We start from the raw sequence: 14,613 nt of genomic DNA, 5'->3' as shown, positions 1-14,613 counted from the left end.
GGCCGACTCTCACGTGATCCTGAGACCCCGGCCTGGATATGTGCCCAAGGTTCCCACCACTCCGTTTAGAGACCAGGTGGTAAACCTGCAAGCGCTGCCTTTGGAGGAGGCAGACCCAGCCTTGGCATTGCTCTGTCCAGTACGCGCTCTTCGCGCTTACGTAGACAGGACGCAGTATTTCAGGACCTCAGACCAGCTCTTTGTCTGTTATGGTGGGAAGCTGAAGGGAAGGCTCTCTCAAAGCAAAGGTTGTCTCACTGGATAGTGGACACCATTGTTTTGGCTTACCAGCAGCAGGGACGCCCATGTCCCCTTGGGGTCAGGGCCCATTCCACCCGGAGTGTGGCCTCCTCTTGGGCTTTAGCACATGGCGCTCCGCTGACAGACATCTGCAGAGCTGCAGGCTGGGCGACACCAAACACATTCGCCAGATTTTATAACCTCCGAGTGGAGCCTGTATCCGACTATGTACTCTCCTCTACAAGTGGCCGGTAATGGATTGGCTCAGGTGTCTTCGCTTGCTCGCCATTTCCACTCCACGGACTGGATACGTGCGATATTCTTCTCAGGTGAGTTCCCCGAGAGCCCTGAGCTCCTCCAGCACTGACGACGCCGACGCCAGTAAGTCTGCCCTTAGCCCAGACACTCGTGTCCGGCCAGGTGCCCCATGTGCATGGTTCCCCTCCGGCGACCCCCACATGTGTATTTCCACCGTAAGCCTCCCTGAGTGGGTGTATTCCCTTGGCAACCTTGCCACCTCCTGGGGTTAAAAATCCACCTTCGGCTGGTACCCCAGTGATCTTCCGTATGCAGCCCCCCGGGGTCATACGTGTATCCCTAAGTCCTCCCTACGGGTAGGCATCTTGGCGCATATCTCCTCCTGGAATATGCCTCCCAGTGTACCTTGGTATTCCTGCGTTAAGTAGAGGCCTCTGACCGTCTAACTTGCATCAGGGTTCTCACGCTTGCGCAGGGCACTGGAAGACAGCCGAGTGGCGTTATTGTATTGGGACCCCCATTCGTCAGTCACTGACGTTACGTCGGAGTGACTGAACGAAAGGGAACGTCTCGGTTACGTATGTAACCCTCGTTCCCTGAGGAGGGAACGGAGACGTAACGTCCCGTTGCCACATCCGCTGTACCGCTGGAACGGAGTTCAACTTGGCTCCTCAGCAGGTAAAACATAATGCGATGATGCCAGCTACTTCCTTATATACCCACGTGGGTAGGCGGAGTTACGCATGCAAATCTCGCATGCCCATGGCATTGGCACTGCCATTGGGCGCTTTCTAGTCTCGGAGATGACAGGCTTCTAAGCGAAACCCCCATTCGTCAGTCACTGGCGTTACGTCTCCGTTCCCTCCTCAGGGAACGAGGGTTACATACGTAACCGAGACGATCTGCCATTCCACTTCCTATTAATACCCGCACTGCAGGGCAGAGCGTGGAATGCACGGATCACATGCCAATCTCTGATTGGCTCGTTTTTACATACTCGAAGTACATAGGTCTCTGAGATCAGATCCCAATTCGTCGGTCAGTTCCGACGTATGTCGAACGTGACCGACTGAAAGGGAGCATGTGTGTAAACAATAAGTGAATTGTATCATATTATTAATTAAAATGTTAATACATAGTACTAGTACAAAGCAGGACCTGTCATGTAAATAGTGAATCCGCCATGGTGCAAACGCAACTGGCTTTTAAAGGGAATGGGAGATGAGACTCTGATGGGTTTATTGCACGTTACACCTAAAACACACCCATGACTCATTAAGAGAATAAGGACAACCCTTTTAGACCATGCTTCGGGCGCACCAACCATTTCCCCATTGTTAAACTATCAAAAAAGAACAAACTAGCAGTTGCATACCATGTGCATATATCATTAAAATATGGCCCTAAATGTTTCGGTCACAACCAAAAACATCATGATGAACCATGATTTGAACTTTAAATTTTTTTATATTTTAGGTAAAACCAATTCCTTATAGGCTAAACGCAAGTACTGGCCCTAATGCAGTTGTTTTGTCAGTAAGTTTAACTAAATTAGAACTACACAAAGTATAGTTTAGTTTTGGTTATGTATGTATTTCTCTTAATTTCAGATAACTTACAAAACCACAATGGATAACCTGGTCCAGATACTTCCAAAAACAATTAGACAATCTGTATTATTAAAAAAAGAAAGGAAACCCACAGGCATTAGTTTTGCTGTGCTAATCTTATTAAAAAGTTGATGATACATTTAACAACAATGGTTTATCACAGTTATCAGTTGTTATATTTATCTATTAAACATGAGGTCAGTTGAGACAAAAAAAATGAGACAAAGAAAGTACAAACAGTAAACATTAGTCCCACAAAGTAACACATTTCCAAGTTTTATGAAGTTTAAAAAAGACAGAAATGTACAGACTGTACCACACATGCGATAGCTCATATTAATAATTGAGATCTAGTTTTATAATACCCCTCTCAATTGTGAGCATGTTTAATAAATAAGTACACAAATTCTTAAACCCCCGATTCATGAATTAGTATTATTAAAGTTAAGTTTGTGTGTGTTTGTGTGCATTAAACAGACACTGACAATACATGGCGGATGCATTATACGTGTACATATAGTAGCAGTGGAATAAACTTGTACAGTATTTTTCAAACATATTTTATATACACCAAGAAGTATCGCAGCAGTATCAATTTTTCCACTGGAGTTTTTAGATTTCATCTTAAAAAAATATTTATTTTAATATGTACATCAATGCTCAAAAAGGTCTAGTTCATAATTTGTAGTTGTTTGTCATGGAATATCCATCAGTCACACCTGTGGTTATGGAGATGATGAAGATGGGGCTTCAGATTATTTTAGTTTTGCCTGTGAGATGCTGCTGCATTCAGTGCTCCCAGGATTTCTCTATACATAAATTATAGCACATTATCAAATGTGGACACACAATCACTACTTTTCTAGAAATGTTTGGAAAAAAATAGACACTTGATAGGTCTCTGAAAATAGAAATGTCCAGGTCATATTTTACCCTAGAATCACGAGAAAAAAAGGACCTATAATAGACCAGGGGAATCTCACGAAAATGCATATAAATAGTACGAGTGTGCAATGTCATGGAATGTATACGCCAAAACTCATTTTGGCATGTCTATGCCACGCTGTTTTTCACTTGCATATGATACGCACTTTATGGCGTATTATACATACGCCACCCCACCACCCTAAACCTACCCAAGGGCGTGTCATACACGCCATAAAGTGCGTATCATATGAACACGAAAAACAGCGTATCATATGCACGCCAAAATGAGTTTTGGAGTATACATTCAACGACATTGCACACTCGTACTATTTATACGCATTTACATGTGATCGGGTTGAATAGACACTTTCTACTGTATCCATTTGATTTAGTTTTAAAATATAAAGCCACTTTTTTTTCATGAGAACCTGATGAAATGTGATGAAATGTTTCTTTTCAATCAAAGTGTGTGAATTTCTCCCCCACAAATGTTTCAATTTACTATGAAAATGTACAATTTCTAAGATCTTATTATCCAACAAAATTCAGTTTAACTAGATATAACAGATAAATCATACACCTATAAATCACAAACTGAACTATGCATTAATATGAATTGCAACTTCAAAATGAGCTGCTTTAAAAGTTAAAAAAAAAAAAAAGTCTTCCCTTGAATATCTGGGTAACTGTTTTTTTATTTTTTTTATTTTTTTATTTTGGCTGTCTACATGCTTTTTTGATAAAGTTTCCTTAAGGCAGGTCAAGTATATATTGCAGCCTCGCTGAAAGAGATCAAGATAGTTTTGAGAAACAGCAGCATGTAATACAGTCACTGTATAATCCACTGACAAACACACAATCCCTTTAGGTGCTGTAAAGAAAGCAGAGCCGAGGATTCTGCCCAGTGTTAAATGCACTTCAGCAAAGTGGAGGCTGACACAATCACTCCATCTCTGAAGAAACATATGGGCTACTGTCAAAATATATGGCGTATAGGATATTAAGAGGCACCAGAACTCCCACACAGGATGAGCAGCATAGATAGCCAGTGACACAGATCAGAGACAGCATGCATTTAAACCTCGCCAAGCTGGTCAATGGCTGTGATCTGACCCAGTGAATCTGAGAGCTAAAGGATGCAGTCCAGACATGAACAGAGACACGAGCCGTGCCACAAATGGTCAGTAAATGTGCTGTGTGCTTCTTCTGATCAAAGCCTGGCTGGACTTGATTATGAACCAGAAAATGAGAGTTCACAGAGCTGTGAAGAAGGCCATAAACCTGACTTCGTGTTGTGTGGGGAGTGCTGAGATTCAGGTCTGAACTGGTTTTTGCTGGCTCTGTCAGACACTAAGCGTCATGTTCCTCAGGATCCACTGCTGTGAGCGCCTGCCGCTGCAGTCTCTGAGAGTGGGAACCATCTTATCTTCTTCAGAAGGCATGTCCAGACACTGGTTACTGTTCACATGGAGCAGAGTCAGCCGCTGTGGGGGAACACAGATTTAATAGAAAAATGAAAAACAAACTGGTGTAGACTAATCTCACAAAGTCTGTCAACAACATATCAGGCTCATATATAACTATAAATAATATTTTTTGACAATATTTTTCGATAAATATTTAAAGCAGTAGTGCGTAAATTTTGCCTCTTTGTCTGCATTTCTGTTTGAAACATGAAATTGCAGTTATTTGCGGCATAGTTTCTTTAAGTGGGTTGTGCATCGGCATGGCTCCTCAGCATGGATGAATTAATGATTTGATGTGTATATGTGTCAATGCACCAGTGTGGATATTCACTGCAAATTAGAATTACAGATACTACATCTTGGAAGTATATCCAAAATAAGAAGTTTGGCCATATAACAGTAAAAACATGGAAAGCCGAAGAATCCTGTCAATGGCGGGGAAGCGTTTTCTCACAAATGACGGAAGTTTCCATCTAAACCTCTAAAAGGGTGCAGGATCTCCTGATCAAAACAAGAAAATGCCAAACTAAGTCATGTAAGGTTATGTCCAGAGCTGATCCTGAACTCACTGGGGCCCTAAACAAAATTCTGCTAAGGGGCCCTCCTACCTGAACCGTAAGCTATTTAAACCATTTGCCATTGCCATGCAGTTACACCTGACACCTTAGTGCTCCCAATACAATCCTTCCTCCTTTGAACAAAACAGTCAAAGAATGAGGTTCAAACAAACAATATTTATTAAAGAGTATTTTCTATATAATCTTAAGATAGTACTTGCTGAAGAAGACGGCTTTACTGTTGGTGAATCTGGCTGTACTGGGTCTGTGCTAGTACTGGCTGAGGCTGGATGTGGATCATCTGCCCATACAGAAATGTAATGTACATATATGTCCCTATATCCGAGTAGTGATGTTATATATGTTTCATATAAGGCAATACATTATTAGCGCATATATAAATTCTCACGATATATGAAGATATAGGTTTATACCATGTATGAAATACCCATAGAATAATTATTATATATACATATATTAAAAAATTTTATATGATGATTTTTTATATGGTACTGTATGTTAATGCCATATATGTAAACAATATATGTCGAATTTATATATGTAAGTTTATTTAAACATAATATATGCAAACATTCAGTATGCTTGTATGGGATTTTATATGGATTTATATAGTGGTGTTTTAATCCTGGCATTTCATAATTTGGTATTGGTTCAGGCTTCGGACATTAAAAGCTCCATGTGTGTTTTTCTCCCCGTTGTGAGTGTACCGTTTGAGCATTCGCTTGGTCTCGTGTGAGCATCTAGTTTTGCTTGGGCAGTATACACTCTTTTGTCCATGTGTTTAGGGTTGTTTGTTTAGCATGCGGCTTGTGCTCATCATTAGCCATGGCGTGTACTTTCATGTTTTGTTCTGTGTAGCATGTAACGGTTACCCTGGTACATGGGTGACATTTTTCATCCTGTCCTCTAGAGGGCAACAAATGGAGGAAGTGGTTTTAAGGTGAGTAGCACAGAGGAGAGGCATGGCAGTGGAGCATGGGAGAAAATGCCTGGAATCACATTGTGTTTGAGAGTTAAGTGAATTGTACATTCTAATGCTTTACAATCTCGTTCAAATGCACATTTTGATGTACCCATAAAAATGTTAATTCATAGTGTTTGGAAGTTTGCAGAGAAGCTCGCAGAGGACTCTGTTATGGGGCTTGAGTGCACTGATACCTACTTCTGACCTGTGTTGGATTGTGCCAGTGCCTAATCTAGGATTTAGGATTGTATATCTTCATTGCCTGCTGGGACTGGGGCTTCTACAACACTCATATAAGAGACTTGCATTGCAGACTGTATATCCTTTTTCCTCTATGGCATTTTGAATTGTTTGGTACTGTTTTTTGTTTGTGTATCACTAGTATGTTGGGTTTGGAATTGATTTACTGTTTATGTGTTTACTTATAGTTTTGAGCTTTGATATTCACAATGCTGTCTTGGATTTCTGTCCATGTGCTAATTGTTACTGTTATCTCATTCAGTGGTTAAATAGATACAATTGATTTTAACTCCCTCATTGAGAATCTTACAGTTAGTTTGAACCATAGACTGTAAAAAAATATGGACGTAGTGTCCGTGACGTCACCCATAGGATTCCGATAAGCCGTTCTGAAGCCTAAAGTATGGTCGAGCTGGGCGTTGCCATCTTGTGAGCGAGTCAACGCGTGTCACTCCCGGATAACAGAAAATGGGCAAAAAGGCGGGATGTGCGCGGAGCTGAGGTGACGCAATAACTATAGACGGCGGATAAATGGATATCCACTCGTAACCACGCCCTTAATTATGCAGAACCTTAAGGCTTTATATAACGTAAACGAATGAGTTATAAAAAAATTCACCCCCCTCAGAGTTGTCATGAAGATCAAAATTAGCCTTATAAGCCAAAACCACAATTTGTACCAGGCTGTAAACATGTTTTTTTCTGCTTTAAAGTTGAGAATTTTAACATGGGGCTCAATGAGATTCTGCTCCCTTCTGGAGCCTGTCCCTAGTGGCCAGTTGAGGAATTGCAGTTTACATTACTTCCGTATTGGCTTCAAGAGAGATCGCGGGAGGTTGCCGCTTGGTTTGAACACAAACTATTGGCAAAAGTGAATTCACGTTTTTTTTAGGATTTCTTATTGTATAAAAACTAAGGTGAGCCAGTTACAAGCATGAAGGTGTTTGATTGTGTTTTGATTGTTTATTTTTGAAGTCTAATAAAAAGCCCATTAATCTCTGCACCCTTGAGTCCTTCATCTCTTGCCTCACCTGACAATAAGTAACATTATACATATTTTATATTTTAAATGTAATTTGTTTTATACATAGTATAGATTTTAAGACTCTACGGCATCTGACAGTGATAATGATTTATCACATATATAATTTAAACATATATAATATGTGGACTAAAGATATATGTCAATATATGGAATTTCTGATGCTGTGCATATATGTGCATTTATGTTTTTACTCTATATGAGCATATTAGGATATTTCATATATGAGACCTATATGTCAATATATGTATTATACATACATCAACATATATAATATATGGGATACATATATATGTCAATATATGGAATTGTTCCAATTTCTAATATGTTTCATATATGTTTTTACTTTATATATCACATATATTGATATTTCATATATAGACATATATTACATTTCCGTATGGGTGGGTCTGTGCTAGTACTGGCTGAGGCTGGATGTGGATCATCTGGGTCTGTGCTAGTACTGGCTGAGGCTGGATGTGGATCATCTGGGTCTTTGCTTGTACTGGCAGATGATCCAGCATCTCCTCTACGTACAAACTTAAGCATAGCACTTGCAAATTATAGATAAAACAATTTATAAGCAGCATCAGACCCATTCAAACTGGCTCCCCCAGATTTCCTTTTATACATTACTTTTATACATTATAGAGTATTTTGTGTCTAATTTACTTGAGACAAGTAGCTGTGTAATAACCGGGATAATGTATATCCAGCCGGTTGTTATCGCGGAATAAACCCCTTCAGAGTGACGCACGATCATTGATCCTTATAACTCTGTCTGGGTTTATTCTGCGATAACAACCGGCTAGATGTACATTATCCCTTACATAACAAAGTGGAAGTAATTGGGAACAACAGCAACTCAGCCACAAAATTGGTAGGCCACGTAAAATCACAGAGCGGGGTCAGTGCATTCTGAGGCTGTGAGTGTAGAGTTCTGTAGAGTCAATAGCTACAGAGCTCAAAACTTCATCTGTCCTTCAAATTAGCTCAATAAGAGTGTGTATAGAGCTTCATGAAATGGGTTTCCATGGCTGAGCAGCTGCATCCAAGCCTTACATCACCAAGTGCAATGCAAAGCATCGGATGCAGTGGTGTAAAGCATCCTGCCACTTGACTCTATAGCAGTGGAGATGTGTTTCTCTAGAGTGACAAAAATTACACTTCTCTGTCTGGAAATCTGATGTACTGGGTTTCCGAGTCTGAGTTTGCAGTGCCTGACCTCAACAAATGCACTTCTAGAAGAATGGTCAAAAATTATCATAAAACACTCCTAAACCTTGTGAAAAGCTTTCCCAAGAGTTGAAGCTGTTATTGCTGCAAAGGGTTGGCCAACTCCAGAACCCTACAGGTTAATAATGGGATGCCATTCAATTTCATATGTAAAGACAGGAGTGCCGTTTTTTTGGCAATATAGTATATGTTGATTATTATTAGTTAGCAAATGGATTAAAAAATGTCAACAAATGAGACTTTTGTCAAATGTTACCAATAAAATAAGCATATTTTAGGACCAGCAGGGTTATTTGCATTTCACATTATTTTTATTACATTTAATAAGCTGATTTTTACCTCAAATTTTCGATTGTCAAACTAGCGTAATGACATAGGATGCAAGGAACGATCTATTGTTGATCATAATGTAATAAATGATATATGTAATAATATTCTCATTGCACTTATTGCTGCTGCAGAATAAAGTGTGCAATGTCGTGGAATGTATACGGCAAAACTAATTTTGGCGTGTCTATGGCCCGCTGTTTTTCGCGTGCATATGACACACATTTTATGGCGTATTATACATACGAACCCCCCACCACCCTAAACCTACCCAAGAGCGTGTCATATATACGCCCCACTACCCTAAACCTACCCAAGAGCGTGTCATATATACACAAGTGCGTATCATATGCACGCGAAAAACAGCGTATCATATGCACGCCAAAATGAGTTTTGGCGTATACATTCCACGACATTGCACACTCGTACTATTTATACGCATTTATGTGTGATCGGGTTGCTTATCCACAGACAACTTGTTTGGGGTATGGGAAGAAATGTTGGTCAATAAACATATTGTGAAATATGCACAAGTCTATAACCAAGGCAGGAAGGAAAGGATAGTTGAGGACTGCAATGTCGAGATCTCTTATGAATCTTCAGAGAAGACAGACGTGAGAGCTCCAGTGTTTCTCGCCAAAGGAGAAAAGTCTGAGCACAGTGTGTGGTGATGTTGAGATCTCTTCTAAATCTTTAAAGGAGACAAATATGAGAATGTTAGAGTTTTTGTCTCAGGAGACAAGTGTGAGACTTAAGCAAAAGTCTCCATTTAATGTTAATGTATCCTCATTTATGTCTCGCAGAAACATTTGAATTGTTAAAGGTTTTTTCCCCCCTCTGGGTAGCTTATATGTGATTTATCCATGCCATTTCAATCAAGCACAATACATGCAAAGAACAAAACAACCTCTGTTTACATGCATGCAAAATGGGTTGTACAAGATAAACGTTTTAATGTTAAACAAAGAACAAAAAAGTTAAGCAGCAACCATGAAGCACTAGTACACTATAGTATTACATTTGTTATAAAGAAATAATTGATCTAGACTAAACACCATACACTTCTCTGATCACTGTTTGGAATAAGCACTGCATATTCATTTCTCGGCACTGAATATCAATTTTAATGAATAACCCTTGATATTCTGAAACACATAATGCTTTTTGAATGATAGTTTTAGTATTTATAATATTAGTAAAAATGTAAAATGTAAGTTTGTCCTAAAATACATTTTAAGACATTATGGGTTGTTTGAAAAACTTCTTAGACTAGTCTTAAAAGGTAGTCAAGAATTATTTTTCCTCCAAGCCTGGTAATAACTTATTTAAGTCAGTTACATAAAAAGGTAATTTAATTTCACTTGGAAAACTAAGATTGATTACCCTTTGGTTAACTACTACTTAGCATAGTTGCATAGTACCTTAGGAACTTCTTTGACAACGTCATACCTAAATGAGATATATAAGAGATAATAAGTCCTTGGTATCCTGAGCTTAGGGAAAGCTCTGTCAGAGCTATAGCCTTGTGGACAGCACATCAACGAGGCACAGCAGCACATCAGACAGCAGGAGTTCAAGTCTCAGCTAAAGGTATACTTTCCAGCTCCTGTTCACTTCTCAACTCTCCCATTGTTTCCGGTCGCTTATCGTACGGTCCTTTCCCAGGTGAAAAACCCCAATGTCATAAAAAAAGAAAGGAAAAAACCCACAATAATGAGAACGCCCATGTTTCTTATTTCTCATTTTGCAATAATTTTTCTCAGATATTTCTCATGTCTCAGTTGTGTCTACTCTTATTTCGCCTAATGGATTTTAGGAGAAACATGGGAAGACAAAGCTGACACCTAGTTTAGACAATAAAGAGGTTTTCCAAGCTTCTCTCACCAATCTCAGTTTTTAAGCCTAGTTCACACTGCCTGATTTTTGCCCCGATTTTGAGTCACCGACAGGTTTTGTGAAATTGCCGTCAAATGCCCAAGATCACAGGCAAATCGGTGCTCGTGCACGTGAGTGACAATCACGCAGTGTGAATAATCAAAGACGCGTTCAGAGAGAATCGCCGATGAGTCACCGACGCCGGTGAGATATTTGGCATGCTAAATATCTGGACCTGTCGACGATTGAAACTCCTGCTGTGTGAACTGGGCTCTGACTGAAAATTACAGCCAATGAGAGAGTGAGATACAGGGCAGCAGGATGTTCAGGGAGGAGTTATAGAGCAGAATATCAGTATTTTAATAGATATATTTACAATTCTATCAAACAGAAACAAAGGCCAAACATTTTCACATCCAGCCACAGCAGCAGCACATTACAAAATGTTTTATTTACATCAAACTGTCTTGCAGAACACAATCCTGGCTCCCTCTGTCTCTCCAACAATTTCTTCTGCCATAATCTTTTTTCTTTTTCCTCCACAAATCAGCGCACATACAATTTGAAGCAAACTTTGTGCAGTTTATCATTTTTAATAACAATTCCAAGTCTCGCGCGAGAACTCCGGTCTGACGCACGTGTGATCTCGCGTTGTTTACTTGTCACATCGCACGCGTACTTGGGAATGTAGTTTGCGCAGCGGAGAGAGAGAGTTGTCGGCGATTCTTCCTCTTGTTCAATCATGCAGTGTGAACTCCTCTGTCGTCAAACCATTGTGCAGTGTGAACACAGCAGTGACTAAATGATACCTCAGATAGTCATGCAGTGTGAAAAGAGCAATGAACTGACGAGTTTGAAAATCGTGCAGTCTGAACTGGGCTTTAGATATCTCTCATTTGTGTCTATATTTGTTTCTCCTAAGGAATTTTAGGAGAAACATCTGATAAACAGCTGACAGTTAATCAAGAAACATGGGAGAATCATGTTTCTCCTGAGCTTAAAAAAAGCAACCAATGAGCAAATAGTTTTTTTCTTCTGGGCATCCTCAGACAAAGCATAGATTGCAACACCTAACTACTGCTATTTCCACTTTCCCTTTCAGCTTACAGTACTGAAAGGGGGCAACTGAAAAAGTTGAACTCAGTAAACTAAGAAGGCAGTAACTACAGTCGCTTCCACCAACAACTTCCAATGGAAAATGGCAGATTGCTGCTCTGCTTTATTAGCCGTACCCCTTCTCGCCAACTCTACAGTTAAATCAAGCCAACTTTGGTGAGCAAATCTAAACATGGAACCCCATGAAAATGAGGGAGCAATACCCTTCAGCTTTTTCAACTGCCTGCTCAACCCTTAGTCCTCCTAGGAGTAAAAGTAAGAACACTTTAGAGGATCTTCCCTGGAAGGCAAGCCAATAAAGAATGGAACACCATAACAACTTGACATTATTCTGCTCCGCTTTCACTTTCCTTGCAGACCATCAGGAAACCATGTTGACCTATAACATCTACACGCTTGACTTCAAGCTATACCAGCCAGAGGGGGGCAAAAGGGAAAGTTGTGGGCATCAACTTAAAGGTTAATACTGCCGACCCCCAAGGGACCACTTAAGATCTCATCAATTGGCTCCAGCCATGAACAAATAGAAGGTGCCGAGGTGGTTGTCACATTCAGTGTAAGAAGGGCAATCAGCAGGATTATCTAGTCATGCAACTACAGTAACCACCCTACCTCTACACTTGTACTCCAAGATAGCTAGGAGGGACAGAGTTCAGGATGTCTGAGGGCATACAACATCCAACACTGCCCAACATCGACACTGCCCTTGGAGAAGTAAGCCAATATCAATTATAAGCTGCTACCACTAAAAGAAGACTGGATGGGCATCTGAGAATTTGGGCTGCCGACATGTTTGCCCTGATTGGCTAACAGTTGCTATATATAGAGAGTTCTAGCAAGGAGGTATGCTGACACTGCGACCCCAGAAAATCCTGGGAGAGGATGACAGATAGCTGGATTTTATATTTATTTGTCAATTCAGTACTTTGCAAACTCTGAATAAGGGTATAAAGATGGATGCATCTACATTTATAAGCTCACCTCCTGGCAGGCTACTATAGTGGTACCATCCAAGGTCAAACAGAGTGCAACTCCTCAGACTCTACTGCCATCCAGCTCACAGTAAAGCATCACTTTCACCTTGATGAAGGGCACAGCAGAGGAAGCTACAGTTGCATCCGCTGACAAACTTCCATCTAGAAGAGGGCGGGCTACTGTACTGCTACCACCATCATGCTCAGCAATCTGTACACACTAAGCTATGACCATTTCTGACTTTATTGCCATACCTGTTACATGGAAGCATGTAATGCATTCCCTCACCTTAAGCTAAAAGGCTGAAAGAGAAGACAAGAAATGGGATAAACGACTAGCAGAGTCTGTTAGGGAAAGCTGCAGCAAAAGCAGTCGCATACAACTCTCAACTGAAAGAGGTCAGGCTACTGCAACCCCTTGTATGCAGGGGCGTGGAAAGCCACCTCAACTTCAAACACATCTCCTTCCTTTGACTCAGATCAGGCCATTAATATATGCTCAGGCTGACTGTAAGATGCTACAAAGGCGGCCTTCCAGATCCAACCTGAGAACACTCAAGTTAGTAGGTGAAGATCGAGGAAGGGGGATTCCTGTCTGAAAATCCCTCTGCTAGCTTGACTGAGATCCACACAATCTTAATCACCAAGCTGCCTCAGCAGCCATGGGACCTGCACCTGAACCATGGGGCACAGACTCCAGGCTCCCACAATCATTAAAAAGAGACAGGTTGGAGCAGAGCTTCTTAGGCATGAAATACTCGCAATGCAGGCAGCCACCTATCTAAAGACACTCCACTCCCAAACAGAGGACACACAAATAATGTGAGTCATCCTCGTTAAAAAGCATATGCACAGAGGCACACACCTCTTAAATTGCTTGCCTACCATTTTAGAACTCATTGGAATCTAAGGCCCTGTTTTCACCTTGTATTAAGTTGCATTTGGGTTGATCGGATCACTAGTGGATGAGGCCAAATACACATGTAAACGGGGTCTAAAACGTTTTAAGGTTGTCCACTTTAGACTACTTCCAGAGGTAGCTTAAAACGCATTTGACTGGATCGCTTTCATAGGGTAGATTCTCATGTGGTTGCATGTTGTAGCCACAAAAGAGTGCCTGCTCTCAGCCAGACCTAGTGTAAACTGCAGAGGTGTCAAAAGTATTCACATTAATTATTCAGGTACATGTATAGATACTAGTGTTAAAAAAAGCATCAACTCAAGCTTTTTACTCAAGTATAAAACTACTGGTTTCAAAACTAATTAAAGTAATGTAAGGGGGGAAAATGCCATTAAGGACAAAAGCTTTAGCCTCCTCCTCCTCCTCCAAAATTTTTTTTTGAATAAATACAATTTTCTAAAGGCCATAATGAATATAATGTTATATTAAAATGCTAAGATTTTGGGAAGCACTGGGCTACCTGTTTCAACAGCATATTTGCCCATTGAAAATGAACGCATTTTAGTATTATGCAAATATATTAAAGAACCATATATGTGTACTACTGAACATTAATGTGTTTCATGGAGTGAAAGATATGATGACCAATTGCCTATAGATATTGTAATGGTGCAAAAAGTCAAACTTCAGAGGCATGTTATCAATAACCTTTATCGGAATGTAAACATAAATGTACATGTCAAGTCAATTAAATTCAAGTCAACTTTATTTATATATTTCAATGGCGATTATTTCAAAGCAGCTTCACTGTGATAAACAGGTATTTGTGATAAACAAAATTTGATTCGACTCATATCAG

General features: G+C 40.2%; 1 protein-coding gene across 2 annotated transcripts in view; it reads right to left on the bottom strand.

Annotated features, from left to right (window-relative positions):
* Positions 1-2,209: 2,209 nt before the first annotated feature.
* The window catches only part of galnt13 (polypeptide N-acetylgalactosaminyltransferase 13), a 110,142-nt gene continuing 97,738 nt past the window's right edge, over positions 2,210-14,613 (bottom strand). The window contains exon 12 of one of the 2 annotated variants that reach the window (XM_067443274.1): positions 2,210-4,519. In XM_067443274.1, the coding sequence (XP_067299375.1) occupies positions 4,379-4,519 (141 nt within the window). In that variant the 3' untranslated portion in view covers positions 2,210-4,378. The remainder of the gene's footprint in view (positions 4,520-14,613) is intronic. The other variant, XM_067443273.1, reaches the window with a different exon arrangement.

The sequence above is a fragment of the Pseudorasbora parva genome, chromosome 5 (assembly GCF_024679245.1).
Source record: "Pseudorasbora parva isolate DD20220531a chromosome 5, ASM2467924v1, whole genome shotgun sequence".
Lineage (NCBI taxonomy): Eukaryota > Metazoa > Chordata > Actinopteri > Cypriniformes > Gobionidae > Pseudorasbora > Pseudorasbora parva.
This window is presented reverse-complemented; position numbering and strand designations above follow the sequence as displayed.